Genomic DNA, 23315 nt, shown 5'->3' on the forward strand with positions numbered 1-23315 from the left:
ACTTTTATCATATTAAAATTGTCACGTGCAAAAATTAATCATGTTTTTCCGTTCTCTAACATAGATAATATTTCTAAGTGATCACTGTGCTTACAATAAATTTTAGTCAGAACCGTTTAATTTGACATTATATTTATTAGGTCTATCTCTATTAGTTTACGAGATAAAAAAACGGTGACCACTTATACCGGGACACCCTGTATATCAAATATTTTAAATATTTGTGTACCTTAGATTCGAAGATATTTAGATGGAATTTAGATGAAAATAGTTACTGTGACACCTATTGTATTTAGTTTCTATTATGGTATATTTCTATAATATTTACAGTAGCTATAATTAATTAAATAAATAAATTGATCTCTAAACATATCAATCTTTTTTTATTAATTCTTACAACCAATTAATATTGACGTTTTACTACTCAGCTTTTGTTTTTCTAGCACATTATTCGTAGGAACTAAATGAAAGAATTATAAATTAAAATATCTATTATGAATATTCAGAAAACTGCATAATATGAAGCAGAGCCTCATTAAATTATCATTAAAATGAATTAAAATTAGAAAATGATCTTAGGAAATGAATAAAAATTAACGAACAATGGAATAAAATAGACGAGAATTTCTAAGAACGTGCAAAATGTGAAAACAATAACATTCAGATATAAATTTATGCAATAAAAAATGTAATAAAATAACAAAACTCTAGAAAGAAGAGATGTTACAAAGTACAATCATTCCGACTTTTACGTCTCGCGAAGAATATATATAATTTACAGATAGTTAACGCTATCAGAGTAATTAACAAATTAATGTATAAATTAGCAGTATTCCGCGCTTTTGTTAATAATATATATTGTTAAGGAAAGTTCTAAGAGGGATTCCAGCGCGAAAAGGTCATGAGGTTCACGATTTCCCCGCAGATTGGCAAGTATCGTGATCCTTCGGCGAGATACCTGTGTATAAGTCTCAGTCGTACCGAGAGACCGTAAACGGCACGGCATACACGCTCATGCTTCCGCACTTCAAACATCTTTCTTTTTAATCGGGAATCGACTCTCTCTCTGGCAATGAACTTGCTCAAGCAGGCGCTAGTGTATCCGCGGCTACGACGTCGGACAGTCAGTACCTTCTCTCGGCGGCTAGCATTTCCTCGCGTCTCACACGGCTCTCTGGCTATCTCGGCTAACAAGTCCCGATCCGTCAGGCGCACCATGCTCTTCAGATTCGGGATCTTTGTTGGCCTGAGCTCCGTGGTCACGACCATCATCTACTTCACGCCCATACCAGGTGAGTAAAAAATTCATAGTAGAAAAAATTAAATAAATTTAAAGCAAAAAAGTCAATATAAATATGAGATAAAAGCATATTTTATTCGTAAGAGCAATCTTCTATCTTTACCGTGAAGCATTCAGCTTCATATTTAAAAATCTCGGATCAATCCAAAAATTTATTTTATGTGACTATGTTTGACATAACTTTCGACAACACTTCCAGTAGAAACAGATAAAAAAAAAGTAAAAATATTGCCAGTAAGAAGCAATTATTGGTAATGAAAAATTACATATCTATTTTATTTGTTCTTATCTTGCTTTAAAATTATATAATATGAACTATTTTTAAATGAATATTGTTTTTTATTCAAATCTTCTTGCTCTATTTTTTTGTTACAATTTATTTAGTACTTTGTATTTAGAACATAAATTTACTTATACTTAATTTAATTATATTAAATATACATTTAATACAAGTATAAATTTAACTTTAAATATAATAAAATATTTTATCTTATATTTTTGCTTTAATAAATAAAAGAAGTGCTTTTACTTTAATTTATTTATGCGACACGTTATTATTTATATAACACGCTTAAATATTATTTATGATTATTTTGTAATTAAATAAACAAAAGAATTCAGAAAAAAATTGGTACTGACTTTTTTGGCATTATATACTTATCTTAATATTAGTTCTAAGTCTCCATTATTATCAGTGTAATATTATAATTATTTCAAGATTAATTTTATCCAAAATAAATTTAAAAAAGATTCAATGCAGAAGTATCGATTTTTATCAATATTTTATAAGTATTACTTAAAAAAATTGCTTTTTTATATCAAAATAATAAGTAGATAAAAAACTAGAATATCAACTACCTATAATAGATAAAACATTCTAATGTGTTCCATTTAAAATAATTTAAATTAAAAATCAGCATTGTATAAATTTATATGTGTCGATATTAATTATATTATCAAAGCATATTATATTATATTATCAAGCATTATTTCCCACATGATTCAATTCACAGTAAGTATAGAATATTTTAATTAAAATTACAGCACGATCCTTCTGTTCGAAGTTTCGAAACGAGACTAAAAAATATGTATCTAAATATTATGTTTTACTGAAAAAACTATTTGCGAAAGATTTCTATACGGAAAGAAATATAGAAATTCTTCTTTTCCAAAACATATATCGATGTAACATGTCTTCAAGGATGTTTGAGATAAATGTACATTTTAGTGATTAGTAATGATCGAATTTTCATGTGAGAAGTGAATAGCCTTAATTCAAAATTTACCGTTATGTACATGCATCTTTGTTACCAATCCCACTGTCAAGGATGCTGATCGCTCGCGGCTAAATTTCACAGATATAACACGCGAGATAGCGTATAGTGTACGTCAACTTGTAATATATAGTACTGTGCTGACTGTTACGCTTCCAGACATAATGTCATGAATCTGATCTCGAAAGCGAAAACAGGATCTTTTTGAAATATCAAGTAATGAAAAAGATTTTATTATTATTATAAAATAAAAACATGATAAAATTAATATAATTATTTAATAACATTTATGTCAAGTATGTAATGATTTCCTTTTTAAAAATTGACAGTAATTAAAGAATTTTGTTTTTATTTTATGCAGAATTTGTAATACTTCTATTTTGTACAGAAAAAAATATTTTGGTGTTTAAAAAAAAAAAATGATTAAATAAAATTTCACACGTAATATTATTTATTTACACAGAAAAATCGTATATTTTATGCATAGTATTATATTATTAGTTTTATTTTTACAAGTTTTACCTTGTAAAAGTTGTTTGCCTTCACTCACATACGAACGTATCTTTTTAGTCTGTCAATGAAATGCACCGAAAATCAAACACTCATTTTGCTTGCACATTTATGCGCATATTTAATTAACTCTAAAAATAACTTGAATGCCTTAAACGTTAACAAATAATTATATCAAGGTAAAATAATCTACGGAAAGAACAATTTTACAAGATACAGATCTGAAAATAATTTTTGTTGGACAATCAAAATAATTTTGACGGAAAGTCAAACTGATTGCTAGAATATCAAAATAATTTTCAGATCTGTATCCAGCAAAATTGTTCTTTCCGTGTTTAATTTCTTTATTTTCTTTTATAATAATTATATTGCACAAACTGCTAGAAGTACAGTTTTATTAAACTTAAGTACGTTTTTAAATTCTCTTGACGATCATCTTTGTTCAGCATATTTAGATACGATTTATTCTTTATGAGAAAAATTGATTTATATAACTTGTTCTTGATAATCCAGTATAATACTAGATAATATATCCGTATCATCCAGTATCATAATACTAGATAATACATCCGTTCATAATCTTATTAGTCTCTCTAGAAACGTGAACAGTATAATGATGAATTTTTTACTCGGTCAATAATAAAGGAAAACAAAAACGCTCTTTCACGCGCCACGTCAATTGTAAAATATTGCTAAAATATACCGAAATAAAAATCGAAAGTGTGAAAGTACATATGTCTTGTTGCAAAGATACACGCGCACACAATTTCGTTTTTCAATAATGTCACTTCCGTCTTAGAGATGCTCGAATTTCTTATTAATCACAGTTTAAATGTGGTCAGAGTATCAATACTTTTTTCGTGACTGTCTAAATGTCTTTCACTTTCTCCTCTTTTATATTTCAAAGAAGTCTGTCGTCCCATAAATTTATCCTTTGTGATTGCTCAGGCTTTTTGACAACAAATTTCACCGATGTTTTGCTTTCCAGCAATTTTAATTATAATTTATAAATTGGTACATTTATAAGAGTTAGAAAAACTGCTCGTCAACATTTTATTCGCTTGCAACCAATAATAGATACTCAGGCAACATTATGCCACAAAACAAGATCTTGTCGAGATCATTTTTCGTTTTTGCGTATAAAATATATTAATTAAAACTTTAAATATATTATTTAAAACTTTCCGGATAAACTTCTATTATCGATCAATGCCGGTCTCTAAATTCAGAAAGTTTTAATACTCTTCTCATTAGTAATAACTACATAAATTAAATAAAACATTCAATTCTGCAAATGAATGCGAAAACTAAATTGATAATAACATAAAAAAAACTTTTATACATTAAGTTAATTATATTATTACCAATTTTTATTGCAGATAATAAAAAAAAATCTAAAATATTTTTTATCAATTTCTCGAAAATTCGACCATTATGATGAAAAATCAAAAATTTATAAAACTGTTGTAGCCTCGGAATATTCTCTCAATTTTTAATAACGATTATTTAAAGACTATTTGTATATGTATAATAATTTTAAACAGTTACTTTTATAATTTTTCATGGTATTTAGTCATTGTAATGTTTTCCGATTCATTTCTAGTTTCTCGATACTCTTACGCAATAATTTGTACACACGTTTGCTAACCAAAAACACAAATTGCATAAGAAATAATTAATATGCGTACGTAAAAAAATGTATTGGTTTGGTTATAAAATACGACAAAATACGACTACGGCAAAATACGACAATATACACTTGTATATATCGTATTTGCATTATAAATAAAGTGTATATAATTCTGTATTTTTGTCAATGATTGTAATCGTGATTATAATCGCACACTTCATATATAATCAGTGTAACGTATGCACATACACAATTGTGCATTTGCGGATGTTTGACGATCGTCGCGATCAGCCTTGCGTGAATGTAACTCACACGCGAATCCATACGTACTTCCTAGAAATTGTGATTTTCACGAAATATACGTACGTGTAATACTTGTTTAAATTTAATAAATTGTGAAAAGAGTATTGGAGAGATGCGATTCGTCGAATTAAACGAGTGAAAGCGTCAATTATCACGCGGTACACGTGGAGTTTTGTATACTGTGTTGAGGCGAAGCCGCCTCAATTATCGTGTTATACACATTCCGAGAGTTTTATTCCGCAAACTTCTTATAAATAATATAAAAGTATAGAAAAATCAAATAAATATAAAAGATTGTTAGACCTCCCAACGATTAAAATAACATTAATTAACAAAGGAAAGGCTGTAGAGATAGGCGCGGTCCGGAGTGCACAATCTCTTACCGCGCCTATCTCCCATAGTCTTCTTTTTATTAATTAAAAGTATAGAAAGTATACTCATCACCTGATATACCATTAATATTGGGGTGCATATGATACAAGAATATTAATTTGACGAAGTAAAATATGAAAGTATTATACGTTTGCAGAAAGTGCGACACTACGTTTTTGTATATTATTATACGCAAGGAATTATTAACCTATTTTCTAATACTCAGACAAATAGAATCTCGATTACCCAATGACTCAAATAGAGATCGATAACTACTGAATGCAGGATGTGAAATGTATCGAGCAAAAACATTTCTGTGCCCGAGAGATTTTCACTCGAGTGCTACTTATCGATTAAAAAAAAAAAAGAGAATTTGCCAAAAGGAAGGAAAACAATATAATTTGCATTAGCGACATGAAAAGATACGTCTCGAGATAAGTCTTTCACTTTCCCGAGTGATAAGGTTTTCAGTTTCATTGATGACTTCGGTAAATTCACGACTAAGCAATTTCACTTCGAGCAATATTCGAGAACTGGCGTTACAGTTAAGTTAAACCGGATAATTGCATTACCAAGCAGCTCTCCTCGACGCATCTTCGCAGGCGGACGAAGATGGAAATGTAATGAAATTAAAGAAGAGATGCCAAATAACAGAAAGAGATAATGTCACATTACTATTCGTGACGGTTGAGAACGCTGTTGTCACTTACAAAGTTGGAAAGTAATATTTGCTCTTAGCACGACGCGGGCAACGACAACCGCCTTTCTTTTTTAATATGGAATTAGATAACGTAATGTTATTACGAATACTATGTAATGCAATTTAATATTATTCCACTTGCGTTAGATAACAACACGTAGGAGAAATGCAGAAATGTAACATTTTACGACACATGTTTGCTTAATTTGTTCGTAATTGTATGATGTACTATAATCATCGTGGGGCAAAAAATTTTGTTCATGTAACATCCTATTCACATCTGCACACTTTGCAGGTGGGAGATTACATCCGGGGAAAAATATTCTAAGAGACATATCGATTTCGAAATCTAATAATCGTGCCTTGAGTTCACGCTGCTCTTTCCTTCGTCCACTTGACATCTTTGCACAGAGAAAATGCCTCGGACTGTTGTTATTACGACAGGAAATACAACCGTTTTCTCTACCGTTTGCTTTTATATGTTATCGGTAATACGTTTCCGCAGAGAGAAATGCAAAGTCGTGTTTGTTTTCATCTTCCTAAACTGAAATCATCTCAATTAGGTCTAGGCGAATCACGCCATTGACCATTTAATTCTTTTGCTTACTACAGCTATAATAATTTTTTAACTTTAAAAATATTTGTTGATTGTTACTAGTTACAAAGAACGAAGCAATCTTGTTTGAATTTTAAGATTCGATAAAAAAAATAGATTTAGAAAAAGTATGCATTGTATTATAGGTAATTCAAATTTTATTATAATTTTCATGATTTCTCTCTCTCTCTCTTTCTCTCTCATCTTTTTTCTGTTACAAAAGAAAAAATTTAAATATTTATTGTGTATCTTGAAATAGTTTATAGAGAGAAAAACTGTATAAATATATTTCATATATATACGTTTTGTATATATGTACTAATAAATTTTGGTAGAATTTTCGATACATCGTAACAATTTTCGCGAGATATATTTCGACGCGCGTATAATGAATTCATCGATTTCATATCTTCAGCTTCGCGACCTGTGTACTTATCATACAGGTATTTATCATATACATGTTAAATACCTTATTATCTTTCTCTCTTAGAAAGTTTCATTCGAGTAAGCAACGATGTCGCAATCTCAGTGAATGACCGAAGAAACGCGAGCTTGAGCGTATCCTGCTAAAGCGAAACGTCACTTGTTTTCCACATAGTAGCTATTGGCGTGATGACTGTTTCTGTCCATCCACATGCGAGTAAGAGTGGAATCGATTGGGCATCAGCGAAAGCGAAATCTATGCGCCGCACGCCGGCTGGACCAACTTGAAGGAGAAAGGTCGGAAGATGAAAGTGTTCGCGCGGCCGAGGGAGATGGAACCCGCGGGGTCTAGTCGCCGGGGATGGTAGGGGCCGTCCGAATCAGGGGGACCCCGTTGGCGAACTTTCACTCGTCGTCGTTACACAGCCTCTGACACATATCTCGAGCATACAGGTCGCCTCACGTTTTGACGCACGTATAGAAAAACGCGAGACGTTGGCGCAATCGCGCGGGGATGCGTATAAAAACCGGTCGGCCGGTACGATTGTGAATCGTGATCCTTGGTCCTCGAGGACGTAGGTTGCCACCGGACGAGAGAGGGAAAATGATGCGTCGCGATTTGCACGAGCGCGGCGAACGAATTTGGGCCCCTTCTCGTCAGTTGACTACCGGGTGCGCGACGGGTACCGGCGACGTCCGTCGTTACACGGCGGGTTCCACATGTGCCGACAAACCGACAGTGGTGCAGTGATTTATGAGAATCCAGCCGTCGTTTGATCTCGATCATAGCTGTCCCCTTAGGCATCTTTAGGACATCATTTCGCTTCTCATTAGCGGCCCAATTCGTTTTCCGACTTCGTTGATAAACATCAGATTGAAAATGTCATTTCGCTATTTTCCATTCAAACTTATCATCGGGTTGAGCTATCAATTGAGAATCGATTTTATATTATAACAAAACAGCCGATGTTAATTAATTATTAATTATTTCAACGGATTGGAAGAAATTATAAAAATAATTATGTATCGTGATAAGAACAGCCAATATGGAGACAAGCACCAAGTTACTAGCGTTTTCAGAGATTATTTGCAAAAATGGCCAATAATTTTTGCTAAACTTCATAGAAGTTACTAAAAAATATTCGTAGAAAAACTAAAGATATGTTATGTTAAAAGTTAAAAATATATTGAAGCTAAAAAGATGACATGCGCTATTTTTATAGTGAAATAATATACGGCAGATTGAATGGGGAAGCATCAATTTAATAGTAAAATATAAATGAAAGATCAAGTCACGTGGTCATTTATATTTCAATAATTTCAGATTAATTTCAATCAACTGCCATCAAACATACTCAATCACACCTAGCGATTCTTTGCAACAATATAATTTATATTCAAGCGGAAAAAGTCTTGATACCATTGATTTCTTTGTAACCGCTTTTACGTAACAAAACGTTCTTCCATTGTTGATGACCCGATTGCCCGATGCAATTAAATATAGCCGGACATAATGAAGGCAACGTCGTAATTCGCAGGCAGTCTCGTATTTCCATACAGCGAACGCTCGCGCAGTTATCGTATAAATACTTTTATTGTGGGCTTTTTTTCTGCGCTGTTTTAAATGTTACTCTTTTTGCGAGTCCGGTTTTGCTTTGGACGAGGTTTTACGCGGCTAAGCGAGGTGTAATCCACCGCATTTAGGCATACTATCGATCATAAGGCAATAAGGAAGCGAGGAGGAACGTTGAAACGGCGAAAGGGAGCGGGAGAGAAACGTCTGTTCTGGCAACGAATTTCGGTGTATACCTATCAGTCTTCGACGGGGAGTCCGCGACAGTGTCCGCGCGGTTTCGCTATGTTCGGTTCCACACGTGAATGTCCGCAGTGGTGCAGTGCGCACACATAAAGATCTATATTTCTTCCTCATATACGTCTTCTCCTTCTACATCTTTTTCCGCGCGTGATCATTAACGGGATAATTACCTTTAGTCGTATTTGTCTTGCGTTTATTTCTTTATTTTCGTCGCGTTCAGGAATACACGTTCTGCCTCTCGATTGATAATTTGCGTGTAGCGTAGTTATTAACCGGCGGGATATGCATGAATCGATCACCGATTGACGTAAACGTGATTTTGCGTTTCATAACAGAGGATATTACATATAGTAGAAGGCTAATGTAAAAACGGAATAAAACGAAATGTAGCAATGTAATACTCGTACATTGATAGCTGCAAGTGAAATTGTATGTACAGGATAGAATTTCTAATATAGATCTGAAGTATCGACGTTAAGATTTCCTAGATCTTAATCGATAGATTACATCAAACTTTGGAAAGAAATTACTAAAAAATATTCGTAGAAAAACTAAAGATATGTTAAAAGTTAAAAATATATTGAAGCTAAAAAGATGACATGCACCTATTTTTATGGTGAAATAATATACGGCAGATTGAATGGAAGCATCAATTTAATAGTAAAATATAAATGAAAGATACCTACGCAAGTCGTGGTTAGAATTTATTCAACGGAATTAATACATTCAACAAATTATTATACAAAATTTTGATAATATATCATCCTCTCTCTAATTGAGAAATATGCACTGCAGTTTGCTTTCGTATACCAAACAGATTTCTGTGGTGAAATTCGTGTAGTGTGAATAACGCTTTCGGTCAGAACACGCAGATATCCAGATTCCGTACGCGATACGTATCATATGCATGACCGGATTACGAAATGTTATATGAATATTATACAATAAATTTTAGATTAATTTCCACGTAATAAGGTTTTACATGATTGCTCTAAACAAGAGCAATCATTAAGGCAATCGCATAAACGTTCTTGACCTTGCTTAAACTATTCCTTCATCAATAACCTATAGGATTCGTTTTACTTAGGAATATAACGATACTCGTGTTGCAGAAAATAATTATTACTCATTACGCTTTATAATCATATATAAATTCAAAATTACAAAGTCTTTCAACGATCTATCAGTTTGCAATTATAATCAAACAAAAAGCTTTGTAGTTATCAGAGGTACTCTAACAGTTAATGCGTGATGAATAGCATTCGATAAATCCAATATGTGATTAGTCATCGTAATTAATCATCGTTAATTCTATTACTCTTCAAATCTGATCTCCTGCACAATTCGTTCGTAGTTGGCTCACGAAAGTTGATTGATGAACGGCTTGTTTTAAAGTCATGAGCTGGAAAGAGTCCGCCTAACGAGAACGAGGCAAGCAACGACTTAACTTTCGGTCTCATCTGTACAAATGGCTACCCTTTTCTTTTCAGAGCCGGTTTTCTCCACTGACGCGTCCATTTTATCCTTGACACCGACATTCGATTCAGCCTTCAGCAGAAAATCGTCAAGCGATAAAAAAAATTGGTTCTCGCTTACTGATGGAAATTTATGATATCTCGGCAATTGGTTAATATTAAATACACACGTCTCACGCTGCTTTAATAGCGTATGTTCACGGTTTTCGCGATTTGATCGACACATGTGCGTTTTATGAAAATTAATCGTTCGCGTGAATCTCATCCAGAGTCCGTCGAATCCCCCAACGAACACGAGGAATAAATGTCGTCACCTCTTGTTATCGTCGCATAACAACGTTGGTTGGCGATGTATTCCCCTAAAGCCGTTCACCATCATGTGGCGACACCGACTACGTATATTTTACGATGTCTCGTGGTTGTCACTATGATCGCCGCTGCGGCCACATTTTTACACTTTAACAATTACAGGCCCAGTAAGTTGAAGCAACAATTAGTTTTTGTTAAAAATTAAAGCGCGCCATTGCAGGCTTGTGCTTCGTATAAGTTTTATTATCTTAAAAATTAAAAATTTTCCCTATTCAAATAGTACGTTCTAAATTATATCTTTATAACTACATAGGAGAAGTATTCTTGAACAGGAAGAATTTTAATTTTTAATTAAGCAACTGAAATATAATAGCAATTGAAAAACAACTTGAGGTTTTCTAATGATAGAGATCAGCTCCGTTAAGACGATAAGTAATACCTAGTGATTTGTGATAAACGTGTAAAGTGCATTTTTATTCGCGCAACAACATCCGATGTGTGCATCGTGTACGCGCATCATTAACTTCTCTTTGCTGTATGGCACTTTCTATGTGGTTTGGACTTTCCTCTCTACCGACTGTCGGCTTGCATTTTTACCCCCGGTTGTCGGGGGCAAGGAAAATTGCTTTCTTCGCTTCGAGTAAAATAAAAAAATATTCTTTTAACTTTCTTTTCTTGACTCTCTTTCTATCCTTTTATTTTCAGAACAAACATTCCTCTCCTGTGACAGACCGTGTCATCACTTGGATTGGCCTATGATCTGCCGGGTGAAACTCACATTAGAAGTCTTCCAATCGCTCAGCAAGTAAGTCAGAAAATCATTTGCCTGATGTGCCACATATCCGTCTTAAGGATTTAATAAGCCACGTACTCGTGATATAAGATACTGGAAAAACTTCGTTACGAATATACGCCAAAAAACATCAAGCCGCAAAGACCGGTCTCATTTTTACTACCGTGCAGCCAATTATGAGCATTGATTACGATTGCGACGGCGTTTCGATAATCTAATAAATAATCGGCAAGCGTCGAATTATAACATTTTTATGTCTCTTCGTACTTTTACTTTCGTTAAATTTCTTCCGCAACTTTTCAAAAGTTTTCCTTGGAAGAAATTATTTAACTCTTAATTACTTATTTCATAATTTGCGTAAGAAGTAGTCAGTTGTGTATAATTTAATATATACTAGGAAAAATAGAGAAAGCAGCAAACGAATCGAGACAGAAGATTGAAACTTTGGACAAGGTATTATATAAAAGTCGAGTGTTGCAAGGTATTGCACAATGTTAATCTATTAATTTTATTTTTATTTTGTAAAATGCACTATAATTACGTCTCTATTACATCAAGGCTAACAACGGTAAAGACACAGTGACTTATTTAGCTCGAGTTTCTCATGGAAAATCTACTTATTCGATTACAAAAATGAACTCGAAAGAGAAAGTAGATATCTCTGAATAACTAATAAAACACACTCTTTTTAGATCGTAATCACTTCGCGCAAGGGAATTATGTTGCATTTCTCTTCACGTGCGCCTCGACGATATTATTACGATTTCTTTTTTGCGATTACAACATTGTAGCAATTTTCCCACTGTTACGTGTAACCAATGCAGCGATTACGGCATCATAACGCTGGTTCGGCTCGTCGGTGTAATAACCGTTATGCAATTCTTAACCGATGTAATGCGGAAGACTTCTCGTCGATCAATCGCGCGATGTCCCGTTGAAACACCGACATGCAAAACGAATATCGCATTAGGCGTAGAACTGTGTATTCTTATCGAGAAGGCGTGCAGTATCTTACAGTTATTTGATAAGCGTGAATGAAAGTTAAATGTGTGCAAGTATTTGCTACTAGTAGTATACTTCGCTTTCTCTCATTTTTCACAAATCATATGAATAGTCCAGACAATCGTCTTATTTAATAAACGTCGAATATTGTTTTCCTTTAATAACAATTATGACTTATCTTCGTGCATTTTTAAATATTTTTAGAAGGTTAATTAAGAATTAAATATGTACAAGGCAAGTGGAGAAGCTTTTCGTGGGAATTTTACTTCGCAGATCCGTTCTTGTGCGTTTATTAAGAGATAAACATGATTTGATCTATTTCGTGTGTAGGCAGAGACTTCATGACATTTGTTACAGATCATGCGGTGACTGTCCATTGAATCAGACAGCTTGCTTGGCCAATCATTGCGTTTCCACGGATGGACAAAGACGGGGTATACTTACGGCCAATCGTCAAATGCCAGGACCCAGTATTCAGGTATGACCTCGATGTTCAACCGCCGATCAATAGTCCGGGTGCATCACACTTACCGCCGGGAATTCAATGAAGTTCATTGCAAGAGAGCATAATTTGCTTACAATATCGCCCGCCACCTTTCCACACTTTCCCACTCTCATTTAATTAAGGCACATTCCGTAACGACTTATTCGCAAATAATTAATATAGATAATTCAAAGTAGATAAAATACAAAGTTATTATATTTTAAAGCTTCAGTAGACATTGACAATTTTCCGTGTTATTTTGCTATTTTTTTATGGCCTGAAACGAAAAATTTAGATTAGAGGATTTAGTCTGAGAAAAATAAAAATTATCAGTTTGAACATTATCAAATTAAATTCGTTATTAATTAAATATATAATTAGTTATTAATTAATATCATGAATAATTGAACTTTAGATTTTACTTTAAAAATCGAGATATTAAAATCGGATATATTTGATCGGTATTATTAAATTGATCAATAATATACGATTCATTCTATGACGAATATTACTATCGTTATAATTTTAGAGAAATATTGAATTAATTGTATATAATTAAATTCATGTAGAATCACAGGTGTATCTGTTTCACATGGCTTTACCAACATAAATAGGTCTTCATTTGCAATCAGTAACCCGCAATTGCGCGAAAGTTGATGTTCTATCTCGTGTTAAAATGAAATGCTGCGTGATAATTGAGACACGTATTCAATACATACTGATAATTGATTACGCCGCGTGAATATACATATAGGAATAATCTTGCGCACGTGCCTCGTTTAATGATGGTGAGTGAACACTTTGAAGTGAAGTGAATTTTGCTGGGTATCTGATTGAGGCTTCCCCGATGACAAACATTTCGAAGCTTTAGAAATGTTGATTGAAGCTAAAAGTGTTTTCTCACTTCGCGGAATCAAATGATAATTATCTATTTTTAACCTTTATTAAAAGCTGCAAAAAATATCTTTTCTGTCATTTAATGGTATTCTTAAAATGATATTCTTTTTAATACACTTTTAAAGTCTTCATTTTTATTTCTGACAAAGGAAGAAGATAAAAGTGATACTTGAAATTAAAAGCATTTAAGAAAAGAAATAAGTGTTATGTTTGTTACAACATTTTTAACAAATTTACTTTTAAGTCTCTTAATAGTCAAAAATATATAAAATTAACGCATATTATACACATAAGTATTAGCTTGTTATTATAAAAACAAATTCAAAAAACTAAAAAAAGGCTGAGACCGATATAAAATTGAAATTAGAAACTTTTTAGTATAAATATAGTTGAATCTCCAAGTAGTTGTTTTCTATGTTATATTTAAAATTTTTGTACTTTTGTAACAATATTTTTTAAAGTGAATGAAAGAAACAATATATTATATATTAAAGATAATTACAAAATATATTTATTATTATAAATTACATGTTACTTAGATGACACTCAATCGAAATTACCAGTATAATTACCTTATTCATAAGCAAGGTCCAACATTTCAGTAAACATTTCTAATGACCGGCGTCAGATGACTAATGGCGAACTTTCAGACAGGTTTACGCTTTTACAGGTTTGTGAAAACGATATCCTAGTGGTGGATGTAATAAATCGTCTTCCTGGTAAAGCAGCAGCGGTGCATTGGCGTGGACAAACACAAATGGAAATGCCTTACATGGATGGCACACCGTTGGTCACGCAATGTCCAATACCAAGTTACACCACTTTCCAATACAAATTTCGCGCTTCTACAGCTGGCACGCATCTCTGGCATGCGCATGCAGGTTAGTAATTGTTGTTTACGGTTTACGCGCTAAATATTTTGTGGATTACAATCGAAAAATATTGATAAGATTTTCGTGGATAATTAAAAAATTGTACATATCCTTTGAAATTACTATCAAATTAATTAAAAATTATTTTTTTATTTTTAATAATTATATTTTCAATCTATAAAATTATATCTACAGATTTCGACATTCAAGTTTAAGAATGCATATTATTATTTTTAAGTTATATTATAAAGTTAATATTATTATTATATATATTAAATGTAGTCATATAATAATAATAGATTTAATTCATTAATATTGGTACCGATTTTGTATTATCAATTTTGATTATTAATCATTAAATACGATTTTTCAACGCAACAAATTGTACAATGACCAGCATACAAAACTGTTTGACCGACCCATTAAAAAAGAATCTTTTCAGGGGCTGACGTCATGAATGGCATTATCGGATCGTTAATCGTGAGACAGGCAGATCTGCGGGAACCCCATCGCGCCCTTTACGATATCGACGATCCTAATCACGTGGTCCTAGTGACCCAGTGGCAACATTCGCCGGAAGTATCGTTTAATCAGGGTTACTCGAAACCGGCGATTCTTTTGATCAACGGGAGGGGTCGCCAGCCCAACGGACCCGCGGTTCCTCTGAGCACGTTCACGGTCATTCCAGGACGACGTCACAGATTTCGCGTCGCCAATGCCGGTGGTGCCGGTGCATGCCCGGTGACTCTTTTCATCGACGGCCATCCGCTTCTTCTGATCGCGCTCGACGGACATCCTATAGAGCCGCGACAAGTCGCCTCGATTACTCTGGCCAAAGGTTGGGAGTTAATTTTTCCTCGGATCTCCGTAACAATTAACATCGTGCACGCGACATGTCAATTATTTTCCGTGATGTTGTCGGAAGAATCGAATATGTTTAATCGAAACACACATACTTCCGATTTGCATCCTTCATTCTTTCCGTTAAGAAATTGATCACGTAAGGCTATAGAAATTAGAAAACGAAGAACGCAAGAACATCTTGCACGAGTCTCGCAAGTTGTTCTCGCGTCTTCGATTGTAAATTTAAGTATAGCAGCTAATGACATTTATTTTCTTAAACGCTTCCGCTTCCGAATGTATCGGATCTTAAGTGCGTAGCACGTCCCCACCCCTCTCAGAACTTTTATCCTTTGAGATTTGCGAGAAAGTTAGAATTCGATATTGCAAACGCAAGATCGATTGGCCGGGAGTAACTTTATCGTTACTAAGAGCAAAACTTCATTTCCCGATTCCTTTCCGTCGAATTTCATCGAATACCGCCGAGACTGATGGGCAGTCTTCGATATTCGTTAAAGGTGAAAGGGCGGACTTTGTCCTCAAAGCGAGCAAACGCATCGGTTCCTATTGGATGAACGTGCACACGGCGAAGGAATGCGGAACGAGCGCGATAAATGGCGCGGCGATGCTCAACTACAAGGGCAATTCGGAAAATCCTGCTGCAACGGCGGAAGCTATCGATCAGGGCGACGTCGACGAGATAGGGACGAACCGGCTGGCGGCCGTGACAACGAATCCCGCGGAGAAATGCGGCGACCGGGAGAATTTGTGCGCCATGGACATCCAAAATATCCGCAAAATGCCGCAGATCCTGGCCAAGCCCAGGATGGACGTAACGCTGTATCTGCCGATTAGCTATAAGATGCAAGCGACGGAACTGATAGGTGCGTAACAACGTAAAAAAAAAAAAAGAATTTAATGGGAACGTCTGATGGGAGTGAAAGTGCAGATTAAGATGCAACCGGGACGTAATTGCACGGGGCATTAATTAACGCGGGCAGGCTTGGATAAAAATTCTGTCGTCCGAATTTCACCGCTTGTTTTTTATTCACCACATTATATTCAAATGCGGGTTATTAAAATTTTGCTACCGAGGATACTTTGTACGTAATAGCGTCATATGTCGATTAGAAAGCACTTTCACCGCTGTGATTTTTTTTTATAATATATCATAAAACTTCTTCCCGACTAATGTTTTGATAGCTCAAGAATTCATCTTTTCTCAGCCTTAAGGCTTTCAATGCAAAAAACTTGACTACAATGTTATCAAGAGTTAAAGAGTTAAAGAGAAATTTGTAAAAGATGTGAGTATACAAATTTTACCCTTAAATTTCAATCAATTTGACGGGAATAACAATTTTACGCGATTTTATTGTAGCTTATCGAAATATCAAATGTAGAAGTAGATAAAAGGAGCTGCGGTATAATACATTAATTTCTCATTAAATTTTCGCCATGGAGAAATCTCTCTAAATTCTTAGAAATAGGTATCTGATTGCTAACGAGACACCGATAATGGGACGGCCTACATTTTCAATCACTTTTCGCACGCGCGGGGAAGAAACTTCCGAACGCGCTCGCGTCGCAAGGCACATCGCGAAAATGACTCGCGTAATTAAAATGACATTAAGAAAACTGCGTGCGGGATAGTTTCGAATCTCGAGAGAGTGACGCGTGCACATAGGCATGATTATCTAATCGCAGCGCGAACATCCTTTCCTCCTCTTCCAGGTAACGGCGGGACGGAGGCGCGGATGTTGAACGTGAACAACGTCACTTTCACGTTCCCGTCCTCGCCGCTGTTGACCCAGGGGGAGGACGTGTCCCCGGGGATGCTGTGCACCAACAGCGACAACGAGGACGAGCTCAATGACAGCAACGAGACCGTGTCGCGGCGCCGGTGCCGTCAGGCCGGCGACGTCGGCGCGGGCGACATATGCGAGTGCGTGCACGTGCGCCACGTGCCGCTCGGAGCGACCGTCGAGATTATTCTCTTGGACCAGGGTAATTAGTCACATTCGAGCGTGATTAAAACGCAAATGCACGACCTCGCGATGTGACGCGTGTACGCTCACCTCGTGTATCGTTTTGATTTAATTCGAGCTCTCCGCATTTTTTCTACAGTCCTGCTCTCCTCCGTTCCCGTCCATCCAAAGTCCTGATGTTTGTCCGGGTTTAGAAAGTCTGAAAAAGGATACAGAAAAGATAAATTTTTCATCCGCAATTTTATGAAGAACTTTTCGTCATTTTTCTTTCTTTCGTTTTATCAATATTACATATTTTCCTTGATAAAAGTGATCTGATGATAAATATATATATTGAACTAGAATTGAATAGTACAAATTCTATAATATTCGAGGACCAACAATGCTGCAGTAATCTCGCAAATTTGATGACATTATAAAAATAAGTTTAAATAAATTCCTAATAACCAATATTTCCAGTGAGACTTTTATAATTAGAAAAAAACAATTTTTGAGTCATCAAATATTCATATTATGTTAAACTTCAATAAGAATGTTTAATGAAGATATTAATATTAATACGAAACATGACAAGGTTATTGCGTGAACTCATTACGCCAATTGTATGAAGGAGTACGGTTTTCTGCGTAATATATTGTACCGCGTAGCTCATTAGTTTAATTATTACACAGTCTCTCTAAGTCTCATGGTTGAGGATAATCTTACAACGAGCGAAGCGGCACGTGAGAGAACATTAGGGCATGCAGAGTTTACGGTTGACCCCGATGTCTGCATATCTTGTATTTGCTGCGAAAGCTAAAGTTATTGATCGAAGACTCTATCATCATAAATCACCTTGTGAGGAGGGAAATGTATAGGTACTATTTTGCCTCACAAGAAACAATACTTGATGCGTCATCACAATTTCTTCTAATACGATTGCGACAACCGAGAGAAATCCCGCGACCTCCGATAACGTGGAACGATTGGTCTCTCCTTCATAAAGCTTCGCAATCACACGAAACTAATTGCAGCATCGACCGCCGCGCGGGTCCATGATATTTTTCGTGGAATTGTATTTTCATTGACCATTTGCTCAAGGACGATTTTTCCTACGCAACAAGACCTTTTTGGTGGATTTTCTGTGTCCATGATACGAGAAAATTGTTTTATATATTTTTATAATCCATTATAGGTTCAGTATTTCGTAATTCGATATTATAAAATAAGTTCATAATAAAATAAGTTCATAATAAAAGTCAATATTATTAGAATAATTTTAGCTAAAGTAGTTGCGAGCAGTGGTAATGATTTTTTGATACTAGGAGGCATTTCTATTCAAATCGAGATTAATTCATCATCGTTTTGCCACAGGTGGTCTGGATGATCTAGTTTATCACTTACACGGCTACAGTTTTTACGTGGTGGGCGCCCGGCAATTTGGGCGAAGTATGTCACTGCAAGAGGTGAAAAAACTCGATGAGAGGAGGCAGCTATTTTCGCGGAATCTCGATTGCGCACTAACCAAGGATACCATCATTGTGCCCAAGTTCGGTGCCATCGCGCTGCGGTTTAAAGCCGACAATCCAGGTAAATCCTTTCCGTTAATCGAACTGACATAAATACTTAATGTACAGACCTCTCTTCTAATGGGTTTAATAGTTAATTTGCCAATTTTCTTCAGCAAATTGAGGATAAAAATTCTATCGTTAAAATATAATATCAATAATTCATCAACAATTCATGAATTATTAGTGATTAAAAATAAAAATGTCTTGCAAGTTGAATTTCAAAATATATAATAAGTAACCAAACTTTTGATTTTAACTTCACATTTTAATCATTAAAAATTTAATCGTTAAGCTGTCTAATATTGAAATTTTTTCAATATTAGATCTCTTAAGAAAAAAAGCGACTTTGACAAAACTACATATTAGCTGCACTCGATGGAACCATTATTCTTTTTTGACTTCGCAGGTTATTGGATGTTGCGGGACGAGCATGCGGCCGATTGGACTCGTGGTTTAGATATTATCCTGCAAGTTGGGGAACCTAGCGAAATGATAGCCGCGCCACAAGACTTTCCCAAATGTGGATCCTTCGTTGGACCCGATTACTTCCTTATATAGACTGTTTTGAATATATCGTTGAATATATATAATTGTATATAATTGTATATAATAATAGCGCTTCAGAAAGGAACCTATAGTCTTGAGACAAAAACGATTTTTATGATTAAATATCCACTTATGTTATTCGCTAAATCGTTTGGAAACCATCCAATATATTTTCTCGGAAATTCTCGCGTCATCATAATTATTTCCTCGGCAAAATTTTAATTAAATGTCAATCTCTTTACAACCCATCCATTTTCAACTTCGAGGAACTTGATATTGATTTGTAATTTAAATTATAATTTTACCATTAATAAATTTTGTTTCAAAGAATTTGCAACTTATCGCTTATATATATTATAGCGCAACTTTGTAATTTTCAACCTTTAACAACTGAGCTTCGGGTAATGTTCATATCATCGTTCGTGGAGCAATCGTGTCTGAAAACTAGTAACAGTAGTAACCGCGTACCTAATTAGCGCGCGACTTTTACCGCGAATGCACCTTTCACGCGGTGTTCCCGTTGTCGCTCGTTTTCTTCCTCGAACAAACGATAGGCGCCTCGCGATTCATCTCGGCGCACGTCAGGCGTTTCGATTATAATTGGATGTAACCGCCGATATAACCGCGATTCGTTCCTTCGCGGTGACGGATAATTCCGAGAGGTCAGGCTGAGACGCGTAGCGTCACGCTAAGTGATGTCCTGCCTGAGCGGGTTGCACACGCAGATAGGGACCCTGCTCTCCGTGCCCCACGAGATTCTACTTCTGCGACACAGGGTTTTCCGCGAGTACGCAAAAATCGCGGTCGGCCCGGACTTCATCCACACGCTGCCGTCCTTCCTGATCCTGACGGCCGCGGTGCTCGTACTCTGGAAGAATCCCCCGTCCTCCACGCGGCTTATGGACCTCGTAGGCGACGCATTCATTTACAAAGGGTTTCAGGTACAAAAATCCTCGCGATCTCGTTAACTAACGCCCTTCCGTATACACGTGCGTCTTTCAAGGTGACAGTCAGCTGCCTCGTGATTAACGCGCTTTTATGGCTATGGCTGATCCTCCAAAGGATACTCTACTGCAGCGTCTGGCATTATTGGAGTTACGTGAGTGGACTCGTTATTATATTTTTCTCGTAACTACATGTAACAAAGAAATTGCTTTCGTAATGCTTGAATTGTCCGCTTTTATGTAAGAGAAAATAAGCGCCTGGATATTAAAAAAAAGAAGAAATAACTTTTGAAAGTTTTTTCCGAAGAATAAAATATTATAATGGAACAAGAGAATTTTAGTCTAAATTATTATAATTAATTATCAGTCTATATAAACTAATCACTAATAAGTCTAAAACTGTATAGTTTCAGGCTTAATAAAATCAGCCCTTTCCGATAAATTAATTATATATATTTAATTAACTAAATTTACTACTTAATTATAATTAGTTTATAAAGACCTATAATAATTATATATAATCTACTAATTATTGTAATTAATTTACCTTTTGTGTGCGATATAATATTTAGAAAATTTATATAATCAATATAGGAATCAGAATATCGAGATATTTCGTATCCCTGGTGGCAACATGTTTGGTCCTCATATTATCCTGTATCCGTACAACCGCCGGTGATGTCAGCCGGTTTTATTAGTTGGATAATCGCGATGTTGATTGCGGTAACCGCTCTGGGATGCGCAAACTCTACAGATCGCGTGGAAACTTTCGTTAAAGAATTCTTAACTAAATTTCGAAATGCCCTTGCAATGGTCAAGTCAAATGTGGAGTGGTCACAGGACGAGTTAGTATTGCGATTCGTGTTTTTAATTATCTCCTCTCGCGCATTATCGCGTTATAAAAGATGAAAATAAAACGAGAAAAATAATACGTACTAATAACGACAAAACTTATATAAAATAAAAATGTCCTTTGTGAAAAAATTTCATCATTATCAGAACGCAAGAGATACTCGTAACTGATTGTGAGCATACTGAGGCGAACGCGGCAATGGAGGATGGCGAAATGAGCTTGGTTTGCGACGACGGCCGCTCGGAAATGTCGAATGATATAAACAACCACGCCGCGCGTGGAGATATACATCCGATTTCCTACGGAACGAATTGGATGCCGCAGCCAAATTTCTCCGCGTTCAAGGATGCGCAGCGAAAAATATCGATGAAATCCTTTCACACGGTGACAGGCGCAAACGACGTTCAGGTAACAACGAGACAGAGAGAAAATTTCGTTTCAGTGTTTAATTAATGTGAGATTATTGTTTAATTATCTCGGTACGATTTCTACGTCTCATTTTATATCCTATTACCTTTAATTTTCCCGATAAACGATCATGTGGAATTTACATACCGATAGGATTTTTAATTATCTAATGTTTGTGCTCCAAAAGAATTTTTATAAAATTTTTTACTAAAATATTTTATATTTTATATATTTTATGCATATAATAATATATAAAATCAAGACTTTATTTTATAATACTAAAATTTAATGCATCCCATAGAGCGATCATGTTTTTGAAGTTATCTTTTTAGGATGAGAATTTAAGTTCTTATTTTTTCAGAAATTTCAATAGAATTCCACAGAAAATCCTAATTGTGTTAAACAAGTGATGATGCGATATAATTGATACAATTCTCTCGTTATTAAATTTCGAAAAAAGTCCTAATTGTATTAAACAAATGTTGTAACACGGATTGTCGCAGGATCCTGACAAATTCACGGCTAAGCAATTGCGACACCGACGCGGCTGTCACACTGTGATACCGAGCAATTCCAGCGAGCAGTCGAGCGAATGTTGAAGAGACTTGTCAATGTTCGCTGAACGATCATCATCGAATAGGTCTTCGGTTGAGCAATGCTCATGGGAAGAGATTTCCTCGTAGGCGGCGCATTGATCACGCAAATGATATTGCACAAACGACGAGAAGGCGTTTATATATACCGATAAGCTTTTTATAAATTTTATAATCATCTAATATTTATGCCCCGAAAGAATTTTTTTATAAAATTTTTTACAGAAATATTTTGTACGTGTGATATATGAAACCAAGACTTTACTTTTGAACGATAGTCGAATGACTATTAAAGAAGTACAATAGTTACGTAAAGATAATGCGCGTAACTTTGCGCGGTGAGGTCGCATCCGATATCAATTATATCAATAGAGTATGTGTCTGTATATATAAAACTTTTATAAATAAACGTATAAATTTTTAAAATTTCTTATATAAATTTCTCTAATATTAAAAAATATTCTTCTTAGGTAAATATTACAAACTTATAATAAATTGTAACATACATTTATTTTTTATTCCAGTGATAATTTTTTGAAACAATTATCAAAGTGCGATATAAGTGTTTTTATTTGATTAATAACGTTGAAACTTTTAATAAAAAAATATTACTATATTCACTATTATGTTTGCCTAGTATGAATAAAATTGCTTTATATCTTATTATCCTTTTATATTTTGCAACATTTGCAAATATTAAAATTTTACACAATTTTATTCTATTTCCATGATTATTTACTCAAGTAAGTAGCAACATTTTATTAATTGTATGATTAATTTTGTAGAAAGTCAAAAGAAAATACTGTGAGAAAACATTGCGAAAAGAATAGCTAAGCCATCT

General features: G+C 34.8%; 2 protein-coding genes and 1 long non-coding RNA gene across 6 annotated transcripts in view; 2 read left to right on the forward strand and 1 right to left on the reverse strand.

The window, feature by feature from the left end:
• Window positions 1-1196: 1196 nt before the first annotated feature.
• Window positions 1197-23315, reverse strand: part of LOC105452150 — a 184015-nt gene continuing 161896 nt past the window's right edge. Inside the window, exons 3-4 of the long non-coding RNA XR_974685.1 lie at window positions 17671-17779; window positions 1197-1272 (exon numbers count right to left, since the gene is read on the reverse strand). This is a non-coding gene — a long non-coding RNA (uncharacterized LOC105452150). The remainder of the gene's footprint in view (window positions 1273-17670; window positions 17780-23315) is intronic.
• Window positions 1217-20006, forward strand: LOC105452148 (laccase-4-like). Of its 3 annotated transcripts, XM_011693030.1 has the most exons (10): window positions 8466-10589; window positions 10668-10874; window positions 11413-11512; window positions 12860-12980; window positions 14554-14764; window positions 15198-15593; window positions 16114-16479; window positions 17327-17599; window positions 18934-19149; window positions 19537-20006. In XM_011693030.1, the coding sequence occupies exons 2-10, from the start codon at window positions 10748-10750 to the stop codon at window positions 19686-19688; spliced, it is 1962 nt and encodes a 653-aa protein (XP_011691332.1). In that variant the 5' UTR covers window positions 8466-10589; window positions 10668-10747; the 3' UTR covers window positions 19689-20006. The 3 variants fall into 3 exon arrangements, with proteins under 3 accessions (XP_011691330.1, XP_011691332.1, XP_011691331.1); XM_011693028.1 differs by lacking the exons at window positions 8466-10589; window positions 10668-10874 and adding an exon at window positions 1217-1292; XM_011693029.1 differs by having other exon boundaries at window positions 8466-10874.
• LOC105452147 lies at window positions 20222-22900 on the forward strand. 2 transcript variants are annotated; one of them, XM_011693027.1, is made up of 5 exons: window positions 20222-20584; window positions 20680-20775; window positions 21215-21465; window positions 21620-21881; window positions 22385-22900. In XM_011693027.1, the coding sequence occupies exons 1-5, from the start codon at window positions 20372-20374 to the stop codon at window positions 22478-22480; spliced, it is 918 nt and encodes a 305-aa protein (XP_011691329.1). In that variant the 5' UTR covers window positions 20222-20371; the 3' UTR covers window positions 22481-22900. The 2 variants fall into 2 exon arrangements, with proteins under 2 accessions (XP_011691329.1, XP_011691328.1); XM_011693026.1 differs by having other exon boundaries at window positions 20223-20617.

The sequence above is a fragment of the Wasmannia auropunctata genome, unplaced genomic scaffold (genome assembly GCF_000956235.1).
Source record: "Wasmannia auropunctata unplaced genomic scaffold, wasmannia.A_1.0 LD336037.1, whole genome shotgun sequence".
Classification (NCBI taxonomy): Eukaryota; Metazoa; Arthropoda; class Insecta; order Hymenoptera; family Formicidae; genus Wasmannia; species Wasmannia auropunctata.